The following is a 27,958-nucleotide window of genomic DNA, read 5'->3' on the forward strand; positions in this document are numbered from 1 at the left end:
ATAACTAGGGAGGTGGGGGGAGATCGTTCTGGCAACTAGTGGGTAAAGGCCAGGGATGCTGCCCCATATCCTACAATGCATAGGACAGCCCCTACACCAAAAACTTATCTAGTCCCAAACGTCCATAGTGGCAAAGTTGAGAAACTCTGATACAGAGAGAAGAGCAAGGGTCTTGGGTCCAAAGGGAGCTTCGCGGTACAAAGGGAAATCCAGTGTGGCTGAGTAAACCAGGATGAAGTGAGAGAGGCAGGCTGGGCTAGATGATGGAGAGCGTTTTTGGGCACCGTGGGGAACTTGGAATTGTCCCCAAAGCAGTGCGCAGCCCTTGGAGAGTTTTACGCAGGAGACGAGAGTAACCCATGCAATGCGCTTAGCATATACAAGCGCTCAATAAATACTGTCATCATCATCCTCGCGCCTTCTCTGGTTGGCCCCAGCCGGAACCCAGGCCTCGGCGCGGCCGCAGTAACTCCTCCCGGCCAGCAGAGGGCGCGGGCCGGCACTTGGCCCGAGGCCGCCCGGGGCGGGCCTCCTCTTGCCGTCCCCCTTCCTCGTCTCTCCCCCTCAGGAGAAGTCGGGAAGGTGGCGGCGGCGGCGGCGACGGTTGTCCCGGCCGGGCCGGTTGGTGTGGCCGTCAGCTCGCGCTCCGCAGCGTCCGCGCCGCGCCCAGCCCGGTCGAGTCGAGCCGCGGCGGCCAGGTCGGCGCGGGCGGCGCGCGCTGACGGAGGGCGGCGGCCGCGGCCAGGGCGGCCCGTGGGACCGCGGGCCCCCGGCGCAGCGCCGCCCGGCTCCCGGCCCTGCCGGCCTCCTCCCTCGGCGCCGCGGCCATGGCGGCCAGCGCGAAGCGGAAGCAGGAGGAGAAGCACCTGAAGATGCTGCGGGACATGACCGGCCTCCCGCACAACCGCAAGTGCTTCGACTGCGACCAGAGGGGCCCCACCTACGTGAACATGACGGTCGGCTCCTTCGTCTGTACCTCCTGCTCCGGCAGCCTGTGAGTGCCGGCCGCCGGGCGGGCGGGGGGCCCTTCCCCGGGCCGCGGGCCCTGCGGGGGTCGGGGCGGGGGCGGCCGTTGGGGCGCGGGCTCGCGGGCGGGGCGGCGGCGAGCGGCGGGCGGGATGCGCTCGGCCGCCGGGCTGGGGATGCGCTTTCAGTTTCGCAGGGCGAGGGTCCAGGCTCCGGGCAGCCTTCGTGGGTGGGGCGTGGGCGGGGTTGGGGTCGGCAGGGGGCGCCCCGGGCGCGCATCTCTGGTCCCCGCGGAGCCGGCGCCGCCTCCCCAGGGCCTCCGCTCCCCGGGGCGCTGACCCGCCGGGGCTGTGGGGGAAGGACGGGAGGAGGCTGGGGAGGGCCGTGCGGGTCCTTTGTGCGCCCCGCCTCTCGGCGGCCGGGGCGCGGCGGTCCCAGCGAGGCACCTGCCGGGCGCCGTGGAGGGGGTGGGGGAGATGCTGGGGTGGGAGAGAGCAGGGACGTGGCCTGGGCTTTTATTCCTCGGGTCGAGAGTCCCTAGGTCACTAGGAGAAAGCAGGCACTTAGCAATAGTAGCGGGCTTAAAAGGTCTTGATGGCTGAGATGTGAATCCCAAGGGAAAAAGTTGGAGAGGATTAATTGCGAGAGAGGAAGGTGGAGAAACCGAGGTGAGGTTGTGGGGTTTTAGCTTTATGGTCCAGAGAGTCTCGAAGAGTTTGGGGGAAAGTTTTAACGGAAATAAGGTACTAACTAGAAGCTGTGTCATTCTAAATATGGTGGTGGTATGTGTGAGACTCCTCTATCAATACCCGAGTGTCCTGGCTGTATACAGACATGGGGAGAGATGGAAAGACAGCATTGTTTCAGAACGTGAACTGGTGGGATGGTTTGTATTTGTTTTTCTTTGCTTCATTACGCTTTGTTTTGATAAGATTTTTGTTGCTGTGAAATTTCCTTTGGAAAGTTTGCAGGTGATTTTGGGACTGATGATAAGTTGCTTTTATGCAGTAATTCAAAGTAAATTATTGACGAAGTGGTAGTTACTAAATATTCTCAAAGCCTTTGTTGTTCCAAAACATCTACTTAAGTTCTTTCATTTGTACCATTCCCTCGAATAAAGTATTTGGTACCCCCCCCAAAAAACTTCTGTAAGATTAATATGGAGACAAAGTATGTAATATATGAGAAAACTCGTATTTGAAAAATGCAGGACATGCCTGGTAGTGTACGATTTCCTTTTTTTTTTAATTGGGTGAAGAAGCATTCTCAGTCTTTCATGACTGTTATTTCTTCAGCAAACATGTTTTGGGTGCCTGCTAGGTTCTAAGTGAAACCTTGGAGTGTGCTGATAAATACAGCAAAATCCTTGTTCTCTTGGTGCTTACATTCTAGTGGGGGAGGTGGTAATACATAAGTAATTAAGTGAGAAAAATGTCAGGGGTAAGTATGCGCTAAAATGGTATGAAGCACTCTAAGAAGCTGACAGTTAGTGATATTATTGAATTACGACAGAATCCTAGAGCTAGGTGGTATCTACGAGATAATCTGGGTCATGATTTTCATTTACAGATAAAGTTAAATGGCTTATGTTGCGCAACTTTGGTTTTAAAATGAAACCAATAGTCCCGTTTGTTTTAAGTGTATTTGACTTTTATTATGTATGAAATAAGGTTCTCTGATACATTTAAAGTGTTTGGTTTAAAAAAAATATATATAGGGGCTGGCCCCGTGGCCAAGTGGTTAAGTTCTCGCACAGAGGTAGCACCACTCATTAAGCCATGCTGAGGCGGCGTCCCACGTAGCAGAGCCAGAAGGACCTACAACTAGACTACAAAACTAGATACTGGGGGGTTTTGGGGAGAAAAAGGAGGGAAAAAAAAGAAGATTGGCAACAGATGTTAGCTCAGGTGCCAATCTTTATAAAAACAAAAAAAATATGTATATATTTACTGCTCTGGATTTCTGACAGTTCTTTGTAAGTATAGCAGGGCAACATTTAGTTTATTGCAGCAAATGTATTTTATCGAGAAATATTTCTTCCTAGGTTCCACATTTCAGAAACATCCTGTATAAAAGGATGTCTCAGTATGGTGACAATTGTTTATTTTAATGGGATTTAATCTGTAATAGATAGGACTTCATATGTCTGTTTAGTGGTGATTCCACAAATATTTGTTGCTCACTTGGCTTTGTTATACACTGTTAGAGGCACTGGTGTTTCTTGGATTCTACTATCCTTAAGAAGCTTACTTTCTAAGTATGTAAACATGGTTACAGTACATTGTAATGTTTTCTCTGAATGAGCTATCCATGAAATATGTAAGTGGATGGGGAAAGCTTCACAGAGGATTTGATGCCTGAGCAAAGACAAGATCCACGTGGCAGGCGGGTTCCTGTAGTTGAAAGAACATGTGCTTATGAGCTAGATAAACCTGGTTTTGAATTCTGGCTCCACTTATTAGCTATGTGGTATTGAGAATGTCACTCAGTCCCTTTAAGCTTGAGCTTTCTCATCTGTGAAATGGTGAGGATAAGGTTTACTTTGTAGATTTTGGATGTAGATTAGTTTTCAATATTAGAGATAATGTGTGTTTAACCTCTCACACAATGCCTGAACATAAGAGCTCCTCTCTGGGAGGAGAGGACATTCCGTGAGTAGGGAACAATACGTGAAAGACATTGAAATGAGAAGCACCCTTGTAAAAATCTGTCAGTTTTGATTTTTTAGATGTGTAACTTAAAACCTGAGTCAAATTGGTTTAAAAATATGACGGGAATTTATCATTTGGTTTTAAGTAAGACTTTATTCAGTGGCTTAATAATGTTGCCTAGATTTCCCTCTTCCAAAGGTGGCTGCCTCCAGCTCCTGGAGCTACATACTGCCTTAATTTTATATTGTTATTCCAACTCTTCCAGAAGTTCTGCAGTTCACTTTGGGTTAGCTTAGGTCATATGGCTTCCTTGAACCAGTGCCCTGATTTGACACGTGTTCTGTGCTGACTTCATTGGAACAAGGATCCTCAAATAGAGTTCCCAAATCAGAAATCTTGGATTTGGGGGAAGGAAGGAATGGATGCTGGGTCAAATGTCTGCTGCAGAGATATTGAAGGGACAGTAACTCCTGAGGATTTTTTTCTTTGAAAAGCAATAATGTAGGAAAATAATTTAAGAAGAATAATGTAACTATTGAGTTTAGTAATAATTATATGTTTGCTATTTAGATGACATGGTATAATGGGAAGAATATAAATTTTGGAGTCAGATCTGTTTTTGTTTTATTTTTTTTTGAGGAAGATTAGCCCTGAGCTAACATCTGCTGCCAGTCCTCCTCCTTTTTTTAGCTGAGGAAGACTGGCCCTGAGCTAACATTTGTGCCCATCTTCCTCTACTTTATGTGTGGGACGCCTACCACAGCATGGCTTGCCAGGCGGTGCCGTGTCTGCACCTGGGATCTGAACCGGTGAACCCGGGGCCGCCCAAGCGAAACGTGCGCACTTAACCGCTGAGCCACTGGGCCGGCCCCTGGAGTCAGATTTTCACATTGCCACTAACTTTATGACTTAGAGCAAGGTATGAAGCCAGGCCACTATGTGCAGGTTGGCCTGGATCCATCCTCTCATCCTCAAAGTTTCTTTATTTCTGAAAAGAAGATGATAATATATAGCTTACAGTTGTACAATAGTACAATTAAATGGTACAGTTAATTGAATATTTATTGAAGACATACTGTATTCAAGGATGGGGCTAAGCAGTGGATATACAAATATGAAATAAGGCGTGCTAGCTACCATTCAGAAACCTCGATTTGCTGAGAAATGCTGATACACAGGAATGGTATCTCCCATCATGAATTCTAAATTTTAGGAGAGTCACACACCTTTTATCATTCATTTAGCAAGATCTCTGTTCAAGTAAATTGAACAAGCATCTTATTGTTAATATTACTAGACCCACAGCTAATCTTTTCTTTCTTCTTTTCCCAGAGACTGTCCTGTATGTTTGTATGATGTTCACTCAGATTATATAACTGAATTCAGATTGTGAAACTTTAAAATAGACTTTAGATTTAGGTACAGTTAAACTATTTGTTATTGAGGCAGATAGGGAGTGTTCCAAGAGATTAATTTGTTACTTTCTGGTTCTGTCTACAGAAGTATTTAAAATTATGAATGGACATTCCTTTATAGCCAACAATAAAACATTACCTTCATGTTAAAGAACTTTTAGTTCAAGACTAGTTTTAGACCAAATTATTTGTTTTGTATAGACTAACACTGATGCAATCAGTAAATAGTTTAAGAATTGTTTTATCCTTAAACAATGATTCATGAATTTTTCAGAGGGGGTTTAGATAAAATAAAAAATAATATTTGAGAAACATTATGTTCCTCTTTAATACCTCTATGTTATGTGGACAGTTGCATTTAAACTTAAAATTTCACGGGTGGATAAATGTAGCTGGACAGTGACTTACATTCTAGTGCAACTCTTATGGTGAATCTTTATTGCAAGAATTTTCACTTTTTAAGTTTAAAGCTGGACAAGTGAAAAGAGGCATTTAGTTTGTTATTTTGCAGTTATTAACATTAGAGTGGATTGTAATTAATACCCTTTAGGAGCTCTGTTTATAACATTCAGGACCTCATGAGGTCACAGTGGCCAGTAAATATCCTTAATTCCTTGTCCAGTTCTTTTAGTACGCTAATGTGCCTACATTCAGGGAGATATTTTGACAATGTAGTACAATTTCAATTCAGTGTAAGTGGGAAAACTATTTGATACTTTTCCAATGGTGAAGGACAGAATTTTTTTTAAAGCAGATATTAAGTGCCAGGCACTAGTACATGTACTGCGGATGCAACAAAGTGTTTATTGGAATGAAAAATATAATAGTAACGATTAGTAGCATTTATTGAGTGCTAGCTGTGTGTCAGGCCTTGTTCTAGTAACAATCAGGAGGAAAGTACTGTAACCCCTGCCCAACTTTAAATGGTAAGATTAGCATACACTCTTAATGCTTTGCTGTGATGCTCTGCTTGATATTGGGATCCAGACTAATGCCACTTCCACCACAAGTGAATGGATAAGGAGTTCCAGTGGATTATTATAAATTGTTGTGAATTCTGTATTTTGGGGATTTAAATGGTAGATTTTACTTCATTGGCTTTTAAAAGGCAGGACAGATAGTTTATGAATGTATCATACATTTTTGTTTTATAGCTGTGTCATGCTTTATTTTTAAAAGAGCTTCTTAGCTTCAAGTGTGTGTTCTTAACTTTTAATTTTATTCAGAAACTGCTGTTGTGTATTGTGAGTGCAGTGGGAATGTGGAAAAAGAATGCGAAATACCTGTTCTTTTGAATTTGGCATATCTGTACTGCCATGAGTAATTCTGTTGCTATTTTCTGTATTGGGATTTTAATTAAAACCCCTCGTTCTACACGTTCAGGGTTGATAGGATTGATAGTGGTTAGGTTTATCAAAAAAGTCAATTAAAGCAAGCAATCATAAAAAAATATTTATATATATGTGTGTGTATATATATATAACTTAGGTTTTTTATTTTAACATATAATTCTTAATTTGCCAGAACTTTTAGGTAACACCTAGGACTTCGGCTGTAGTTCCACTGATTAAATTCTTTGTCCCCTCGATATAACCCAGACTCACATTGTGGTGTTCATGATTTTTGGAATTTTGTTACTTTTTAAAGTAGTTTTCAGTGCTGAATTGTTCTAGATCTTTTTTTCAGTCTTAGAATTTTTGTTCACAGTTAAATTCAGCTTTTCATAGTGACTCGATTTAGTTAAATCTCTAAACTACTTCACTTAGTTTTCATGGAAACTATTCTCACTTCTGTCAGTGTGTCACATAATATTCAGTTAAACTATATATTTACTGAATATTACAAACTATATCACCAAGAATGATACCACTCTCGATAAGCATAAAACTCAGTTGGAAAGAGCAGGAGAGAGTGGTCTTCTAGCCATGAATGTTCATTGTGCAATAGGCATTTGCTCTGGGTTTGTCAGCGCGAAGGAGAAACATGGATTCATCCTGCAAATTGATTAAGAGGGGCTCTTCTCTAGTGCTGTAAGCACTTTCTGTCCTAGGAAAACTCCAGCATACAGGATGTGGTGACATCATTTGCATGTAACTTGGTGCAAAGGCATCATTTTCATATCAAGTTTGTCTCTGATCGTCTCATTAGTCTGTGATTTTTGGCACAATGTGATTGTAAACACTTTGATGTTTAGTCAGTTCTAAAGTAGTGGTTGTACGATTTGTCTAGATTAAATTTATATTAAAACTTCAAATATTATCAGTGAGCTGGATTTATTTATTTATTTGAGGAAGGTTAGCCCTGAGCTAACATCTGTGCCCGTTTACCTCTATTTTATCTGTGGGACGCCTGCCACAGTGTGGCTTGATAAGTGGTGCGTAGGTCTGTGCCTGGGATCTGAACTGGCGAACCCCGTGCTGCCACAGGGCAGCACGTGAACTTAACTGCTGCACCACCGGGCTGGCCCCAGTGCGTTGGATTATAAGTAAAAAGAATTAAAACATTCTTGTAAGGAACTTGGTGACCTCTGTACCTCACTGTAGAAAGCTTTGCCTCTTTAGAAACCTTTATATATATTCCAGTATCACTGATATTTTCAGTCTAATGCTCACATTCCTGAGAAACTCCTGTGGACATATTCAGGACTAGGTGCCATTGCCCTTCCTGTTTTCTCCCCCAACTCAATAATGCATTTCCCAATTCACCTAGTCAAAGTGGTGATTGTCTGGGAATATACACCTTGAATTCTTCTAATGTATATAAAAAAAGTAAATCATTCAAAACTTTGGATACTTTGATTACATGTAGTTTCATTACATTAGTGGTAGGTTCCTTGTTGACATTCTTTGCAACCTCACACGTGGCAGCTGTTGCCTTAAGGACACCTGATTGGACATGATTAGAAGGAAATTCATTAACTTACTTTACGGTAGGGATGGGAATCTTGTTTGAATTGTTTGAAGCATGGGAAATGGCAGTTTTGGTTTTTTTTTTTAAGTTAGAACATATTTTTTAAAGACTCCTGAGTAGGACGTAGTCTCCGATTGGTACCATAACTGTTCTTTAGAGAGAGGAGAGCCATAATTACACCCTGCTTTTCTTCTGGTTGTTTAATTTAGGAGAGACATTAACAAACTGGAGCATGCTCTAAGAATTTGATCAGGATGATAAGGAGATTTGAAACTGTATGATTGGAACATTTCCAGAAACCAGAAATGTCTTCAGCTTAAAGAAGAGAGGACTAGGGAGTGGGGGAGCTATACATACGATCGCTATCGTTGCCTAATTTAAGCCCTGTCATGTGGAAGAGGTAATAGATTTATTCTCTAGGGGGAGACACGAGACCAGTGTATGGAAGTTACAGAGAAACGTAAATGTTTAGAAAAGGAAGAGGAATTTTCCTTGTGATTGTCAGATTTGAAAAATTCTTGTTCTCCCATTTTTTCTTAAATTTTGCAAGCTCTTTGGGGGAGGAAGTATGAAAATCAGTAGAACTAATAACATGGGAAGATGTGAAAACTCTTCCTCATTTCTCTCTTCAAACTTTTCTCTCTTACTCAGTGAGTCTTGGCAGCTCGAACTTGGAACAGTTGTGTTCAGTAGGTACTTCTATAAAAAGATTGCTAGTGTCTGGTAAAGAAACTTGATATTTTTGAAATTTAAAAAATTCTTTAAGTTTTTTAGGAATGCTTTTTTAATCAGTTAAAGAAAACAACCTGTAAGTATGTGTTAGTTAAGTTTAATTTTGAAGAGCAAGAACCATTTATTTTCTGTTTTTTTTGTTTAATTTTTAATGCAATTTTAATTTTTCTCAGAAGAATACATGATGTAATTTAAAAAAGCAAAGGCTTGTATTGGACGACAGTCATCTATTCCCTTTCTCCATTTTTGATTACCATAGACAGTGACTTTGGACTCTTGTCTGTTCCCTTATCCTATATTTACCTTAATATTTCTAACTAACATACTTATAGCTATATTTTGGATTTTTCAATGTTGGCTTTTGTCAGTTGTTTACTATACAAGGAGGAAGATAAGGGTTTGGTGCTCTTAACACTCCTCTCATCCTCTCCACTTGCACTCTGCTTCTGGTCCTTCAATATAATGATATCTCAAGTTTTGGTTAAATCACTATTCAATATTTGCCTTATTTTGTCTATGTCCATATTCCCAGCTGAGTCACGTGGTATATTACTACTGTATTTTCTTTCTTGTACCACCTTTTCCCCCCTGAAGTTTATAATTATCTAGTTTTCTTCATTTGCTTTGTTTTCCATGTAAGTATCATTACTGTATCCCCATATAAATTACCTCTGCAATATGATCAGACACATCAGGTACTTTTTATTTTGATAAGTCTTTTGTGGGTACTTCTGTCACCTCTGGTCTGGAAATGCCGCTCTCTAGGCCTGCTATGCAGCTGTCATCTTGGGACTTTACTCCTACCTTCATTCTGGAAATTCCCTTCATGCCTAAGCTGTGCTCAACCCTTTCTTTCCAGGACCCCCACATCTCCATTAGCCTCCTAATTAAAGGTTATGATCAGTTTTGAGAACTGCATGGCTGAAAATATCTTATTCTGCCCTCATTTTTAAATTAATAGTTTATCTGTATTCACAAAGATGAAAATACTTTACCTTTGAAATTTTTAAGGCATTGCTTAGTTGTCTTCAAACCTTCAGTATTGCTGTAGAGAAGTCTGATGCTGTTCTTATTACTGATTCTTTTTACCCCATTTTTTCCCTCCTTTTTTGGGAGTATATATAAATCTTTTTATCTGTCTTATTCTGAACCTTATATTGAAGTTTTTAATTATAGGTCTTTTGTTTAATGTTTTAGGCATTTTTTTTTTTGATTCATTGATTTGGAAACTCATGCTGTTTTTAGTTTCGAGATATTTTCTCCAATCTTGGGGAATAAAAAAGCCTTGCTGTCACTCTTCTAGGAACCAAGTTGAGGGAGGGGACTGAGGGCCTAGAATTTATCACTCAGTATATAGAGTCTCAGCTGAGACCCCAGTTTTTAGCATGGTACCTAATAGCAATCCTGAGCTGTGCTTGAGTCCAGAGTCTATTTGATATAATCTCTCCAGATTAAATTTTCCTTCAGACTTCTGCCTGGGGCCTGGTAGGGATAGTCCTGTGGCGGTAGGGGAACTGGGAGTCTTAACTATATTCCACCCTACCTAAATCACCGAGCCTGCATCTGATTCCTTTCGTGAGTCTTTCAGGGGCTGTGTGGTGGGACTCAGCTTCCAGTTGGGCTTCTCATTACTGGCTTTCTTTCCTCTGCATAGTCAGATACTGCTGATATATTCACTTTTTATCTTCCAAATTTTGTTATTAGAGAAGTGTAGTGTGCTTTTGGGCTCCTCCCTTGTTCTCTGTCCCTCTGTCTCTTTGTGGGTTAATGTGTTTTTAATTCCTTTGCTGTCATTTCAGTGCAGTTTGGAGGGGTAGTGAAGACATTCTTGAGTTTTGTCCACTTTTAACTGGAATATCTTAATTAGGTTTAAATTGTCACTGAGTATTATTTTTTAGATGCTTGCCCTAAGTGTTACAAGGTCCTTACAGGGTAGTATTTGTGACTTTCAAAGAAACCTCCAAAATAACAATTATGGTTTACACCATGTTCTGTGTGTTTTTTCAGTGTTTTAAAGTTGGGTTCTGAGACTAATATTTTGGACTATCCAATACATACAGTGTCTTGGCATCAGCAGTCTGTGGAATCTTGGTAACAAGTTAAAGACATCTTCCATCTGTTATAGATTTTAAATGTATAATTTTTACAATGTGAAACATTATTTATATGTAATATTTTTGCTAAATAACTAAGAATAGATCTAAATGTCAAATTAACTTTATTACTTCATGCCAACATTAGCAATACCACATATATTTCCACAGCCTATTAAAGTATTTTAACCAGCTTCTCTCCCAGCAGGAGAAAATTAATAAAACTAACTAAATAAGCCTTCTTACGTATTCATCTAGCGCACATTGTTATTTGAATTGAACAAATGGCTATTTGCAAGATTGTTAGAGGCATGGTTAAGAGCAGCATACTGGTGGACATATGGAACAAGTCACACCATCTGGTTGCAGTCATACCTGGGTGGTGGTCTTTAAAACTAAAACTCCTGGAGAGCTGCACGTGACTTAATTATACTGCAAAAACATATTGGGCTCCACCAGTGGGTGACTTTGGAACTTCTTGAAACCAGTTAACTGGCAAGCATGCTTTCAAAATATCAACACTGCTGTTATTAAATGAGTCATTATTTAATTTTTTTTTTTTGCACTAAACTGGAGACTTAAAATGTGTATTTTAGGATCTGGAATGGGTGGTACTTCAATATTGGCACTGTAAAAATGATATGGTTTACTTGCTCAACACTTTCATCCAATGGTTATGACTAATGTCATTACAGTAAAGTGTTTTATAAACACTAAGTTCACATGACAGCTAGACTAGGCTGAGCAAAAAAGGGAAGTGGCACCAGCTTCCAGGAATATGCTTTAAAAATAGCCAGATAAATAAAAATTGCATTGATCAGTAAAGGATTTTGCTCATTTAAATGATCAAACCTGATAGATGGAGAAGATGGTCTGCTAATGAGAGAGATTTTATTTTAATTCACCTAAAAGTGGAGATTCCTATAGATAGTAACATGGACTCTGGACTATAGTGTCTTATTTCTTAAGTTAACATACATTAACTTTTTGGTGTATGGTTCTGTAAGTCTGTATATATATAGGCTGTATAGATTATATAGGTGGAGATTGATGTAACTACCACCACAATCAGAACATGGAACTGTTCCATCACCCCTCAAGATTCTTCGTAACCCTTGTCTTTCCTTAACCCCTGGCAAGAACTGATCTGATCTCCAACACTGTAGAGTTTTTTTTTTGAAAATGTCGTGTAAATGGAATCATACAGTGTATCATCATTTCAGGTTGCCTTCTTTGCTCAGCATAGTACCTTTAAGATTAATCCAACTTAGTTGTTGAGTATTCCAATTATTTGTTTCTCCTTATTGCTGGATAGTATTCCATTGCTTGTGTATTTATCCATTTCCCATTTGAGGAACAATTGGAATTGTTTCTAGTTTTTGATGCATATGAATAGAGCTGCTACAAATATTTATGGACGGATTTTTGAGTGAACATAAGTTTTCATTTCACCCTGGTAAATAAGGAGTGGAGTTGCTAGGTTTCATGGCAAGTGTATGTTTAATTTTATTAAAAAAATAATAAAGTTTTTTGTTTGTTTTGTTTTGATTTTCCCATTATACTGTATTGGAAGCTGTAAGTTCCATGTTCTTTTATGGTCACCTTTGAAATTTTCTTTTCCATACTAACGTTCTAGAATTAATCAGTATTTTACCTTCCCTTTCAATAATCCAAGGTCTTTAAAAATGGAAAGTACCTTCACTTAATTGCTCTTATTGGCAAAATGTTAAATTTGTCTTCCCCTCCCATAAATTGGACATTTTTTAAATCAAATGATGTTTGTTTAGATTTGGCTATGTGTTTACCAGTTTCTTTGCTTGCCCCTTTGCATCTCAGCACTTTTGTGGGGTCATTTTTCTTGTTAAAGTGTATATGTCGTATGTTTCTTGAACAAAGATCTTCTGGGGTAAACTCTTGGTTTTTGTTTGTCTGAAAATATCATTATTTTGATCTTATACTTCAAAGGTAGTTTTGCTGGGTTCACAACTGTTGTTTTATTTCTTACTACTTAAAGATAATATTCTGCTGTGTTTTGATTTCTTCCGAGAAGTCTACTTTCAGTCATATTTTTTCCATTGTCTTTTCTTTGTGATTGCTTTTAAGATATTTTGTCACCAAAATGTTTCTAAGTGTGGATTTTATTCTGATTTTAATAAGCTATGCTTCCTATATATGTAGATAAATGCCTTTCATTGGATCTGAAAACTCTCAGCCATTATCTCTTTAAATATCACCTTTCCATTCTTTTAGTCTTTCAAAAGCAAGAGTATTAGTTGTTATACTTTCTAATACTTTCTTTTTTTTCCCTAAAACCCCTTTTCTGTCTCCTTACATGTCTTTACTACCTTTTGGGTTGTTTTTCCTCTTTGTTGTCATCCTCGTCTTTTTTTTTCAGATTGGCACCTGAGCTAACATCTGTTGCAGATCTTATTTTTTTCTTCTTCTTCTCCCCAGAGTCCCCCAGTACATAGTTGTGTATTCGAGCTGTAGGTCCTTCTGGTTGTGGGACACCACCTCAGCATGGCTTGATGAGCGATGTCATGTTTGTATCCAGGATTCAAGCTGGTGAAACTCTGGGCCACTGAAGTGGAGTGTGCAAACTTAACCACTTGGTCACAGGGCCAGCCCCTCTCTCTTGTCTTCTAATTCACCAATTTTCTCTTGGAGTGTCTAATTTGCTCTTCAACTGATTTGCTGAATTTCTTTTTTGGTGAGGAAGATTGTTGCTGAGCTAACATCTGTGCCATTCTTCCTCCATTTTGTATGTGGGATGCTGCCACAGTGTGGCTTGATGAGTGGTGTGTAGGTCTGTACCCAGGATCCAAACCTGTGAACCCTGGGCGGCTGAAGCAGAGCACGTGAACTTAACCACTATATCACCAGGCTGGCCCCAGCCACTGTGTGTCTTTTAATTGTAGAATTCAATCCATTTACATTTAGAGTGATTATTGATATATGATGGCTTAATGCCACCATTTTATCACTCGTTTTCTGGTGGTTCTGTATTTCCCTTGTTTCTTGTCCCATATATTTCGGACTGCCAATTCAGTTTGGTCACTCTCTATGATGGTTTTCTGTTTTCTCTTTATCATTTATGTTTCTGTTGTGATTTTTTGTTCAGTGGTTACTGTGAGGTTTGTATAAAAGATCTCATAGATGAGATAGTCCATTTTCTGATAGCCTCATATTTCCTTAGTCTAAACAGGTTCCATCTCTTTCCTCTTCCCCATCTAAGTTATTGTTATTACAACTTACTCTGTTTTGTTTTGTGAGTTTGTAGTTAAAATGAAATCATTATATTTATTCTTAATGTTTTCCTTCCCTTTATCTTTAATGTTATAATTAAGTGTTCTAACCTGTTCTGATAGAGTTGCAATTTTCTGATTTTGTCTGCCTATTTATTTCCTTGCTCAAGGCTTTGTAAAGTCTTTTATTTTTTCAGGTATGAGGTCCTTCTTGATCTTTTCTTGTAGGGGAGGTCTTATGGTGATGAACTCCCTCAGTTTTTGTTTATTTGGGAAAGTTTTTCTTTCTCCCTCATATCTGAAGGATATTTTCACTGGATAGAGTCTCCTTGCCTGAAGATTTTTGTCTTTCAGAATTTGAAATATGTCATTCCACCCTCTACTATGCTGTAAGGTTTCTGCTGAGAAATCCATTGAAAGCCTGATTAGGGGTTCCTCTGTAGGTTATTTTCTTCTACCTTGCTGCCCTTAATATTTTTTCTTTATCATTGACTTTTGCCAGTTTTATTAATATATGTCTTGGAGAAGGTCTTTTTACATTGATGTAATTAGGAGTTATGTTAGCTTCTTTTACTTGTAATTCCAACTCCTTCCCCAGGTTTGGGAAGTTCTCAGCTATTATTTCTTTGAACAAGTTCTCTGCTCCATTCTCCCTTTCTGCTTTGGAATACCTGTAATCCTTATGTTGCATTTCCTGATTGAGTCAGATATTTCTTGGAGAATATCTTCATTTCTTTTTAGTCTTAGTTCTCTCTCCTCCATCTGAAGCTTTTCCATATTTCTCTCCTATAAATTGCTAATTCTGTCCTCCGTAATATCAGCTCTGTTATATAAGGATTCCAGGTCTTTAGCTCATTCATTGTGCTTTTCATCTCTAACATTTCTGGTTGTTTTTTCTTTATAGTTTCAATGTCTTTTGTGAAGAATTCCCTCTCTTTGTTAATTTTTATTCCTGATTTCATTGAGTTGTGTTTCTGAGTTTTCTTGTAACTCATTGAGATTTTTTATGATAACTATTTTGAATTCTCCGTCATTTAGATTGTAAATTTCTGTGCCTTCAGGATTGATTTCTGGGTGTTTGTCTTTTTCCTTTTGGCCTGGGGTATTAATATACCTCTTTATACCATTTGATGGGATGGATTTGTGCCTTCACATAGATAGTATCTGATTGCAGATTCTGCCTGCTGCTACTGGGGAGGGCAGGAGCTGTATATTCTGAGCCTGCCGTGATCCCTGGCAGCTGTTCCTGTCCGAGTCTGGGTCACTCCTTGGGACCTCAGCAGCAGTGTAGGCTCTACCACCAAATGGGAAAGCCATCACACGGAGGCTCACGGCTGCCACTGCCTGCTCCCATGGTCCTGCCAAGGCACGCTTCTACCTTTGGGACTGCAGTGGTACTATGGGTATTCTTGGCAGCTGGGAAGGTGTTTGCCTGGGTGCGCAGATCCACCACTGCCTCTTCCTAGGTTGCACTAGCTGTCATGCTTGGTGGGCAGGGCCTCCCCACTAGGTCCAAGCCTGGGCTACTCCCTAGGACCGTGGCAGCACTGTGGGCTCTCCCAGTGGATGGGAAAGTGATCATGCAGGGGCTCAGGGCTGCTGTCACGGGTTCTTGTAGTCATGCTGAGGTGCGCTCCCACCCTCTGGGCCGCAGCAGTGCTATGGGCAATCCGTCTGGGAGAGCAGTTGCATGAATGCACAGGGCTGCCAGGGAGCTAGAGAGTGCTCACCTACCTCCACCATCTCCCTGTGGGTAATCCATCAACCTTCAGATATATAGCTGTGCAGGTCTTTAGGCTTCCTATTGTGCTGTGTGGGTATCCTCTGTTGGTCAGTGAATGGCCATTTGATTGTAGTTTGAAGGAAAAGAGATAAAGGGAACAGCTCACTCTGCCATGTTGCTGATGTCACTCTCTGTAGTCTTTCCTAATTTAGGTTTTAATATACATATTCTATACAAATTTTAAAGTCCAAGTTTTTTGACTACTACTTGTAATCAGTTGGACTTTCCTATTTCTTACTACTTTTTTCTATTGTAGAGTAATACAGATTCGTTGTGGAATACTTGGAGAGAATAGAAAATTATAAATAGAAAAAGAAATTCAGTCTCATCATCTGTATGCAAGGATTGTTAATACTTTGGGGTATTTGGTTTGTCTTGGCAGGTTTTTTTTAATGTAGGTCTGAGAATACTATATAATTTTCATCTTAAAAAAATTAAAACATAAGTGTGCATGATGTTGTACAGTTTTATTGTTATTTATTTAACCACTCCCCTTTGGTATTGAAGTGTTTCTGATGTTTTCCTATTATGAATCATGTTTGATGAACATCTTGTACATAGTTAGCTAGCTATGTTTCAGATTCCTAAAAGGATATTACTGGGTCAGAAGGCATGAATGAGGTTCCTGATACAAATTGGTGAATTTATCCCGTCATCAGTGTATGAGACTACCTATATTCACTGCATACTCATCATTTTGCATTCTACTTAAGAGTTTGATGGTCAATCTTTGGTTCTTTTGCCAGACTATTTTAATAGCATGTAATATCCATGTACAAAGCTTTTGGGAGGCTAAAGAAGGAAAAATCCTTGTATATCCTTGCATGAGAATATAGTTAATCTGAGTAAATGAAACATAAAAGAGCGATTAGAGGAAGCAACATGAACAAATGTAACATTTCCTGGGAGTTACACCATTAATGTAGTTAACGTAGCCTTGCAAAATTGTGTCTACCAGTTTCGTAAATCAAGTCCTATTTTAAGTTCACTGAGAGGCTCATAAAAAGAAATCTTGTAATAGGTGTTCTTGTTAAGTGGAGGAAAATGTCCCTACGTAGTTTGGTTATGAATACGTTTTGGTTGTATTTGTTTCATAAGTTCAAAATTTTGTTCACTTATTTGAGAAATATGAGTACCTTCTTTATGCATAAATGGACTCTGTAATATGGTAGGGCCTTGAGATATATGAATGAATAAGCTATACACTGTACTGCTTTCATGAGATTACATACATATACTATAACTTAAAAGAGTGAGGAGTTTCCTCATTTGATGATTTGAGAAGTATAGAGGTATAACTTTTTGCTCCAAAATTTCTTATTCAAAACATACCCCCTTGTAACAGTGTTTGACATTTTCTCATCAGAAAGTAATTCCTATGCCATTTGCATTTTTAAAAAGCATACTGTAAAGGAGGTGGAAAGGTAAAGGGTTGGCTAGAACAAGGAGGAGGTATTAGGGGACAAGGAGAGATGTTGCTAACTGAGAGGGAGGGAATAGAGGAATTTGAGAGAACAATAACAAGTTAATTCCTTCTGAAATTGTTTTTGAGCAAAGTAGGGTGCAAGTACATATCATAAATTAATAAGCTTCCCTGAAAATGGTGAATTTAGTTTTGTTCTCATAATATGGATGAATTGGAAAACGAGTGTCATACTTTAAATAAATAATAATGACTTTTCCTAAATTTTTGCTTTTGGAAATTTAGAAGGTATCTTTAAAGCCTTATTTGTGATTGCAAGTTGTAAAGCTTCTTGAAAGTAATTCATGCTTAGCTGTTTCTTCATAGCGTAGTTTGAAAGTTTTACTAGGATGAAGTTGCTGTGTTAAATTTTCCCTTCTGTGCAATCTTTATTTCTGTATTTTATGACTTACCAAGAGCTAGAAGGAAAATAATTTATTAGTTTAAAATTTAAACAAAGCAAACCAAAACAACAACCCAACTTAACGTTTCTCCACTTTGAAACGTGAAAGAGAAAGTGCAATGTGTTGTAATTCAAAGCGTGATCTGAAAGGTGTGCCATCTCTTTGACAGAATGGAGAGAAAGAAGCAACAGGATATGAAAATTGAGCTTCTGTTAATTCTGAATTCTCCATGTTATTTTGACTTAAAATATTGTGAATTTCTAGAATATTATACACTATAATTGTTCAAAAATGTTTCCAGAATACTTTTGTAAGAGTTGGTTCATTGTTAAATCTCTCATTTAGTTAGCATGAATGATTGCAGGATGCCTATGACAAATTCTGTAAAAAGTCTGCTCTAGAACTTGGATTCCAAATGAGGCCTTTACCAGAGGACATGACTCCAGAGTCACTTTATGAAACTGTGCAGTTTATTTGTTACTTTGCATAGTTTATTTATCTCTTATTCTTGTGGCTCGAGTAGGCCACTCTGTGATAGTTGGACAAAGTGTAAATAGTTCTTACTCTTTCTGAGTACATTTCTATTCAGTTTTTCATGTGCATGATAAAACATCATCAAGAAACTTAAGTCCTCTTAAGGCAATCTATACAGAAAAGGCTTCAAGGTTGTAAAGGACCTTAAGTCATTTAATCGTACATCCATCTAGTCCTCGAATCCCTTCTCCATGTCCCTAGTTTTCTCTTGAACACTTACTGCCTCGTGAGGAGATTAAAAATGTTCATGGGGCCGGCCTGGTGGTGCGGTGGTTAAGTGCGCACCTTCCGCTTCGGCAGCCTGGGGTTCGCCGGTTCAGATCCCAGGTGCGGACATGGCACCGCTTGGCAAGCCATGCTGTGGCAGGCGTCCCACATTTAAAGTAGAGGAAGATGGGCACGGATGTTAGCTCAGGGCCAGTCTTCCTCAGCAAAAAGAGGAGGATTGGCGGCAGATGTTAGCTCAGGGCTAATCTTCCTAAAAAAAAAAAAATGTTCTTTATTATAAATCCTTATTTGAATTGATGGAGAGATGGGGCTTTATTCTTACTGGTTAATAACTTCAGGTTTCCTTGGGTTAGTTTTCAATTTTCTAAATTAACCTCAAACTTAAAGGTAGTAGCTATTTGATGAGAATATTTGTATAGCTCAAAACTTAACATATCATCATCACTCTCTTAGGAAGTATGAAAATATTTAAATAATTCTTTTTCAATTCTTTACCATAGAGCTCTTCACATAGGCTTCTTCCACCATGAGAAACACGCTAAAGCAATATTTGTTTTTCCTAGAAGCTCGTATGTTACAGGTCCTATGTCTTCCTAACTAGGTAGTCGCTTGAATTTATTTATTTATTTATTTATTTATTTTTGTTTTGTTTTGTTTTTTTTTTTTGGAGGAAGATTCGCCCTCAGCTAACTACTGCCAGTCCTCCTCTTTTTGCTGAGGAAGCCTGGCTCTGAGCTAACATCCGTGCCCATCTTCCTCTAGTTTATACGTGGGACGCCTACCACAGCATGGCTGCCAAGCAGTGCCATGTCCGCACCCGGGATCCGAACCAGCGAACCCCGGGCCGCCGAGAAGCGGAACGTGCAAACTTAACCGCTGCGCCACCGGGCCGGCCCCTGAATTTATTTTTAAATATATTATTTAGTGTGGGTCTAGCCAAACTTCCCTGGAAATATGTATTGTGGGGATTAATAGTTTAAAATAATTTTTAAATACTTTTAGTTTATGGAATGAAGGCACTGTTCCAAGTTTAAATATGCTAATGAAAAATAGTTTGTATTGATGTATAATTTTTAAAATGTAGCATCTAATAGTAAATTTGTAAAATATTTTATCTTTTAGGCGAGGGTTAAATCCACCGCACAGGGTGAAGTCTATCTCCATGACAACATTCACACAACAGGAAATTGAATTTCTGCAAAAACATGGAAATGAAGTAAGTGTTTTTACAATTTTCAGCTTTTTTGTTGGCAGTCATTTTAATAAGATTTAATAAGTTGTTTAGAATGGTGAATTTCACTGTCTTAAAATGGTTATTTTTATATTCTATATTTAGATATTTTAGAGAATGTACTCATTTAATAATGTATTTAGAATTAGTGTGTACTACATAAATACTTTACCTTAAACTTGAAGTGAAACGTATGTGTTTAAAATTCGTTGGTGTTTTAGGACTGGCCTGGTGGCATAGTGGTGCTCTGCTTTGGTGGCCCCGGGTTTGCGGGTTCAGACCATGGGTGGTGCAGACCTATACACCATTCATCAAGGCATTCTGTGGTGGCATCCCACATACAAAGTAGAGGAAAATCAGCACAAATGTTAGCTCAGGGACAGTCTTCCTCATAAAAAAAAAACCAGTATTGAATATAGAAGGTGTTTTTGGAGGATATCTAGTATTGGAGTAATTGTTAGACAAAAAAAAAAAGAGTATTATGGTAAACTTTTGTTAGGCTGTTGTGTGATCAGCTTTCACATGAGGTCCCCTCCTGTTGTCTTACTACATTTTTGACTTTGTACGTATATGTGGTGTTTAATATTGAGCAGGGGCTTGGTAGGGAGGGCATTAGTAGTTCTGCGCAGGCAGCCTGGGGTCATGGGGAACCTGATAGAATAAAGATTTGGAGCGGAACTTTTCCCTTCTACTCTGCTTTAATGGGCTTTCAGTAATTCCACTCTGTTTGCTTTCTTGTTTTTAGCTTCATGTTTTGCTATTAGTAGAAGTGGTGATCTAATATTTTAAAAAACTATAAAATTAATGAAGAAGGCGGGTATGTTTTATAATCTTGGGGTAGGGATGAGCCACTCAACCCAATTGATTACTAATAGCCATTATTATTTCACGGAAGAATCTTACCACTTCCTAAAAAAGAAATATTACTTTAGTTATACTATTCCGGTTGCATATTTTTGATATGAGAGAGAAAAGAAGTTGTAAGATTTTATTAGTTTCAGTGTTCTCTGTCACCTTCAGAAGATGTATGCAAGCATTTTGTCCTCTGCCTCTCCTTTTTCCTGGCATTTTGATAATATTATCTTAAACTTATTCACCTACTTGTGATGTGCATGTGTTTTTGGTTCTAAAATAGTGAAGTGTAAATTCAAATTTATAAAATATTTTTAAATACATTATTTAGAGAAGTGACCACACTTTGAAGTCTCCAAACTTTGCTGATAAAAAATTATTTTGAGTAATCAACTTCCAGAATGATGTGGATAAATTACAGGAAAATCTAAAGCTAGATGAAAGGGCAGAAGGTTTGTAGTGACAGTAAGTATAGAATTGTATGTTTATGGGTTAAAATACAGTTAGAACTATTTGTATAAAGTTTGGGGTTTGCCTAGCAGGGCAAAATTTAAATTACTTTCTTAGGATGTTGGCCTAGTTTGCAAAATATTGGACATCAGAATGGAGTCAGAAATAAAAGAATATTTATTGTTCTTAGATTAAGAATCTAATGACAATAGATAAAGTCAGAGTAACAGAACTGGAAAGGTAACAGTCCATTGGAGAAGTAAGTAGAAGTATTTGAACTTGTCAGTAGATAAGGTTAGGTAGAGACTGGTCCCAAAACTGAGATTGAAGGAACTTTTCTTTTTTAATTGTGGTAACAACACTTAACATGAGATCTACTCTCTTAAAAAAATATTAAGTGTAAAATACAGTATTGATAATTATAGGCGTAGTGTTGTACAGCAGATCTCTAGAGCTTATTCATCTTGCATAACTGAACTTTATACTTAATACCTGTTAAATAGCAACTACCCATTTCCTGCTCCCAGTTTCTGGCAACCACCATTCTACTTCCTGCTTCTCTGAGTTTGACTATTTTAGATACCTCATATAAGTGGAATGATACAGCATTTGTTCTTCTGTTACTGGCTTATTTCACTTATCATGATGTTCTCAGGGTTCATCTATGTTGTCACATACAGCAAAATTTCTGAAGGAACTTTTTTTTTTTAAAGATTGGCACCTGAGCTAACATCTGTTGCCAATCTTCTTTTTTCTTCTTCTTCTTCTTCCCCCCAAAGCTCCCCAGGACATAATTGTATATTCTAGTTGTAGGTCCTTCTGGTTGTGCTATGTGGGATGCAGCCTCAGCATGGTCTGATAAGTGATGCCATGTCCACACCCAGGATCCAAACCAGGGAAACCCTGGGCCAGCGAAGCGGAACACACAAGCTTAACTACTTGGCCACGGGGCCAGTCCCTGAAGGAACATTTTTTAAGACTGTAAAATAAATTTAGGATATATGAAAGGACATACTTGAATTAGGTAACTCATTATATCAAAAAGTAAAAACAAAATATCAAAATTAGAGATGACTGGAAGGGGTTCATGAATCTTAGACCCTAAAAGGAGTCATGCAAATTCACATAGGCCATTTAAAGTACTCACTGTGATAGTCATTGTGCTAGGTAGTGTAGTTGCGGTTACAGATGTGGCACACAGGCTTAGCTGACATAAAGCTCACAGCCTACTTGGTGAGACAGGTTTGTACCAAATTATAACATGGTGTGAGATAATTAATGATAAGAATAAAAAGTTTCAGAAATTATGTGTAGGAGGGATTCAATCTGTTGGTGAAAAGGAGAGGATTGGGATGATCTCACAGAGGAGGTAAAACATTTGCTGGTGTTTGAGGGTGACTAGGACTTATGCTGGCAGGAAAAGATATTGAAGGCAGGGCAAACACAGTGCACAAAGAAAAAGGGAAATTTGCAGTATTCTTACTGCTAGAAAATATATCAGTCTTTTGGGTATTGTTAAGGAAGACAAACATACCTTCTTGTGTGCCTTTGGACATCTTAGAACCAAAATATTGGACTAGGTATATTTGATTCTTTACAATATTAGTAGTATCTGTGTTCTTAAAAACTTAATAGATAGTTGAAGGTGAGAATTCATATTATGAGGTGCAGGACAGTTGGTACAACTTAATAAAAAAGCTTTATAGACTTCAAGCGCAAGTGCTTTATTTATCTTATTTAAACATTTAAATCTTAAGTATAACATGCGTAGAGAAATGTATACAGATCTTACTTTTTTATTTCAAAATATGTTGCCATATTTCAACTGTGTGTCATCTTTCAGTAATTTGGAAAGGACCATACTCAAGCACATAAATTTTGCATTAAAAAGGCACTATTATGCATCTTATGCCTGAGTGGGTTCATGTCTGAAGATGAGTGTTCCAGAAGTTAAAAGATCTGAAAGTATATTGACTGGCAGCAGTCTTGGATCTTTTGTCTGCACTGGGAAGTTTCAGTGTTCTGAGGGGCCTGCGTGGTTGTCACGATTGGGAGTGTTGGCTGGCTTAACCAGGCAAGCACCATGGTTACTGCATGACTCACAGTGTGTTGAACAAAATTAACCTACATTCCACATGCTTTGAATGTTCCTCCAGACATTTATATGGGAAAAACCTGTTTACAGTCTTCTCCATGTGTAACTTAAATCTGTTTTACATACTCACGTTACAGTTGTGAACAACTTATTGCCAAAGAAAGTCATGCTGCAAAGCCAGAATCAGAGTGGGAGGGGATTACCAAGTTACAGGGCACAGGGCATGGATACAGGGAAGCCATTAATTGAGACTGTCAGTGCAGTGGGTTAGCACATGTATATATCTAGGGAAGATTTCACTTTTCACCAGAACTTTATTAAGAGTTTTTCACTGCTTTGGAAAATTAGAAAACTGATGGCAACACCACTCATAGTATTTTGAGTCATTAATACAGTTGTCCGTGTTGGTAGCTGTGGTAAGCAAATAGTGGTATTACTATTTATAAATACATATCAAGGACACACTTAATATTTATAACAGTATATCATTAGTTTCTACAGATAAGGTTTACAGATTACTTAATATTACTATAGCATTCTCAGAGTCCTACAATGTGTTCAGTGGAGCAGATGTGTACATTATAGGTTATAGAACATAGTATGCCACATGTTAGTAAAATATTTTGCAGCAAAGCACTTTGTATTTATTATTTGCTGAAATGGTTTTGACATTTTTTCCAAAAGTAAAATATTTCACAGAAAATTTCCACATATTTATCTTATATTGGTTTCTTTTGTATCATGAGTTACTTAGGAAAAAATCTTTAGTGGTTTCCTTCATATGTCTTCTTTTATTATATTGTGGGTAAATCATGGTCCTCTAGTTAAAGGAATTTCACTATTGGGTTAACTTCTGATTATCAAAGTTAGTGGAAGGAGGGCTGTTCAACAGGCTATAGATAATCCAATAAAAAGAAAATGTAGAAATAATTTTCTTTTGAAACATAGTTTTTCTTTTCTAGTAGCAAATTAACCTTCCTAATTGTATTTTAGGATTGAGAGTAAAAGGGTTACTACTCATGCCCTACGGCCATCCAGTCTACATTTAGAAGTAAAATCATGTAGTGATGGACAATATATGATTGTTTTTATGCTAGATTGTAAAAATGACCCCAAAACAGAAACTGTTGCTTTTAAAAAAATCCTAAAACAGTAGACCCAAAAGGTAAGGTGCACTTTTACCCAGTTAACATTCATGATTTATTCTTTCTTCATTCTTGAGGCAGATTTATTAATTACCTACTATATGCAGAGACTGTCCTTGGGTGTTAGGGATACAGTGATCCACAAAAACAGACATGATGCCTGCGCTTCTGTAAAGTTTATAGTCTAGTGGAGGAGAGTGATAATACAAATCTTTTTTTCCCAATTCTGTTTTGGTGTAAGAGTGAGAAAGGGCTGTAGTTTGGAGTCGCAGATGCTTGGGAGCGTGGAGATGTGGTATCAAGCAGTTATACTGACCATTTTAAATACGTCTTATTTTATGAGGCACTCCGGCCTTTTTGGCAGTTAAATTGCATCTTTGGGAAAGATTGGAGCTATTTTATAATCAGAAACAAGCACTTCCACAAATAAAAATATTTTTGTTTCTTAAATTAAAATTCCAAGTTCACATGCTGTGACAGTTTTGCTGGAATATCCAGGTATTATTTTATGATATGTTATATATTCAATCTATTATGAGGTTAAACAGGACACTCGTAGTTATTTCCTAAATTATCCTGTCCTATAAACTGTAATAAGAAGTGATGGTCATCCTCAGTACAGAATAGTGAACTCTGAAAAGTAGAAGGCCGATATCAGAAAGAATCTATGGGATATTATCAGAGCAAAGATGACAAGCTTTCAAGTGAATCCTGAATCAGTGTATGGAAGGGTCACGTAGTTTCAGAGTGTTGTATTGATTTCCTTTAAGTTTGATTAAAAACGAAACAGTCTAACCCAAACTGCAACTCTATAGGGAAATTGATAAAATTTGGGTGGGGCTTGTTAAATATTTCTGGAAGTGCAGTGGTCTTGTGCAGAAAGGATCAGAATTGTATTCAGCAGGTTGAGTGAGAACCTTGGACGAGATGTATCTGAGCTTCAATTTCTACAACTGTAATATAGTACAATAATGTCTTTATATAGAAAGATTAGAGTGCTTTGAACTGAGGCAGCCTGTCACAGTTCCAGCATATTTCTTGTCAAATAAGATAGATATTCAGATGTTTACTGAGTCAGAATCTAAGATAGTAGAAGTTATAGGACAAGGATTATCAATATTTTTCCCTCACTCCTTGCTCAGGGTGGTTTCATTAGGGGGATTTTTCAATTTCATAGAATACTATAGTGTCATTTACATTAATATTTGGGTTATGTATTTAAACTCTTGGAACATTTTAACTTTAGTTTTATGCTGAGCTTAAATAATAATAATTGGCAGTTGTTTTAGTAGCAACATATATTAAATATGGTTATTGAGTGACAGATTTAAGTTACATACTCGTTACTCTAGGACCTACAGTTACCTTGCTTGTAGCAGAAGTTGGCAAACAGTTTCTGTAAAAGGCCAGATAGTAAATATTGTAGGCTTTGTGGGCCTCCTATAATCTTTGTGGCCTATCGTTATTTGAAAAAAAAATTTTTTTATAACCCTTTAAACCTGTGAAAACCATTCTTAGATTGGGCAGAACAAAAATAGGCCAGTAGCCCGATTTGATCTATGCATGGTTGATTGAAGACTCCTGGTCTGTGGAATTCTAAAATTTTCAGTTCTCAATATAAATCCTTTTATAACTTGGCTTCTTCTCCTAGTTAATCTTTTTCTTGCTGCATTCCCAGAAAAAATTTTTTTTTTTTAAGGCTGGATAATCAGCTTTTATTTTTCTTCTCCCCAAATCCCCCCAGTGCATAGTTGTATGTTCTAATTGTGAGTGCCTCTAGTTGTGCTGTGTGGGATGCCACCTCAGCATGGCTTGATGAGCAGTGCTAGGTCTGCGCCCGGGATCTGAACCGGCGAAACTTGGGCCGCTAAAGCGGAGAGTGTGAACTTAACCACTTGGCCACAGGGCTGGCCCCAGAAATGTTTAACTATAGTTATCTCTCTTTTGTTTTATCACTCTCATGGTTTCTTCTGTATTGGTCTTATTACCCTCATAACATTATAAACATTTCTATGGCATAATCTTACATATTTTTTCACTATACCTAGAGCAGTGAGAATGTATAAAATTATATATATATCCAAGGGAGTTTCAAACTTTATATCCATGTGAGTTTCACTGGAATTACTTGTAATGATTGTTAAATTTTTTTTTTGGTAAAAATTCCTGCGCTCTACTCCCTGGAGATTCTGACCCTGGAATGTGGGGTGAGGCACAGGAGTGTCTGTCTGCATTTTCAGTCAGAACCCCATGTGATTCTGATGCTGATGGCTATGGGCCACCATTTGAGAAAAGTATATAGTACCTAAAGGCTCCAGACTAGGACACGAAACAATCTGTGGTCTAGTTTCAGCATCACTGGTTAATGAACCTTGTCACCTTGAACAAGGTACTTTTCCTTGAGCTGCTGCTGCTTTTGTACCATGAGAAGTACCTGTCCTGCCTGTTTCACGAGGTTGATTTCTAGATAGTGTATGTGAAAATGTTTTGAAAACTGATGTATTATGAAGATGTAAGATGTTAGTTTTATGTGAAAAGATACTTTTTCAATTGATTCCTAAGCTCAGGAAAAAAATAGGTAGTATATAGGAAAATAATGTGCTTTGAGTTGAACTTAGTGAGTTTAGGAAGAAATTTTTGCAGAATTTGAGTTAATATGATGGTATTAATAAATATTGAGTTAATTTAGTAATAATAGTAACATTTAAAAAATTTTAACTATAAAAATGTCATTGTTTGAGAGAGTAGCTTCCTAGTGAGATACTCAAGGTTTAAAACAATGTAACTGAAATATTGAGGCACACACTGTTGTATTATTTAAGAAGATAACTTTTGTTCAGTTTCTGCATATTTATGAAGAAATGCAAATATTTTAAAGTCTAGTCTCTACTTTGAAAGAAAGCCATGCTATTAAAGTTCTCTTTTAATTCTAGCTGAATCTAGTCAGTAGTAGCGTAGTAATCTTTAAAATATTTGGAGTGCATTCTTGGATATTAGTTGTTGGCTTTCAGAGAAATATCTGATTCTACCAATTAGCAAAAAGAATGTAGGAAATGTTATCTTTGTTTTACACATATTTTAACATGTGGGTCTTTTTGAATGATGACTGAAAACCCAGAGTCTTGTAGAAGGAGCTAGAGGTTAGTTTGTAGCTGCTCTGAGCATTTATTTAACTTTTTGTTGCATTGCTATCCCAGGTCACAATATTTATTTCCTTCTAGCTGTTTGCCTCAGCTGTTCTAGCTTTCACTGATCTCTCACCTATTCTTGTTTCTTTCTTTCTTGTCAGTAACTATGTGATCTTTAAAAAACAATCTTATTTGAATCGAATTAAAAATATAAATTTTTAGACTTTTTGTTCTGGTGTAAACTTTTCAATATGGAGATGTTCATCGTATCTACATAAGGGGTCAGAATAATATGACAAACTCCCATCAACTCATGGCCCTGTCCCTTCTTTTTTATTTTGAAGCAAATCCAAGACAGAATTTCATCTGTAAATTCATCAACTAATGTTATCTCTAAAAAAACAAGGACTTTTAAAAATAATATAACCACAGTACTCTTTTTCATGTCTGTAAAAATTAGTAATCGAATTATTTAGCCAGTGTTCAACTTTCCTTTCATTTCATGAATTTCATTTTTTTCCTGTTGCCTTGGAAATTGATGCTGGGTTCTTACTACAGAGCAAGAAGCCTCTTTAGCTGCTAGAACAGTAACTTGACATTCATCTTGGCAACAGAGGGTGCCATCTGGTTGGGG

The 27,958-nt window shown here is 38.1% G+C and overlaps 1 protein-coding gene across 25 annotated transcripts in view; it reads left to right on the forward strand.

The window, feature by feature from the left end:
• Positions 1-477: 477 nt before the first annotated feature.
• The window catches only part of AGFG1 (ArfGAP with FG repeats 1), a 75,468-nt gene continuing 47,987 nt past the window's right edge, over positions 478-27,958 (forward strand). For 8 of the 25 annotated variants that reach the window (XM_070618490.1, XM_070618491.1, XM_070618492.1 and 5 more), the window contains exons 1-2: positions 567-994; positions 19,546-19,639. In XM_070618490.1, coding sequence (XP_070474591.1) covers positions 828-994; positions 19,546-19,639 — 261 coding nt within the window. In that variant the 5' untranslated portion in view covers positions 567-827. Of the gene's footprint in view, positions 995-1,239; positions 1,853-19,545; positions 19,640-27,958 lie in introns of those variants that run through there. The other 17 variants (XM_070618499.1, XM_070618506.1, XM_070618509.1 and 14 more) reach the window with 13 other exon arrangements.

The sequence above is a fragment of the Equus przewalskii genome, chromosome 5 (assembly GCF_037783145.1).
Source record: "Equus przewalskii isolate Varuska chromosome 5, EquPr2, whole genome shotgun sequence".
In the NCBI taxonomy this organism is placed as follows: Eukaryota; Metazoa; Chordata; class Mammalia; order Perissodactyla; family Equidae; genus Equus; species Equus przewalskii.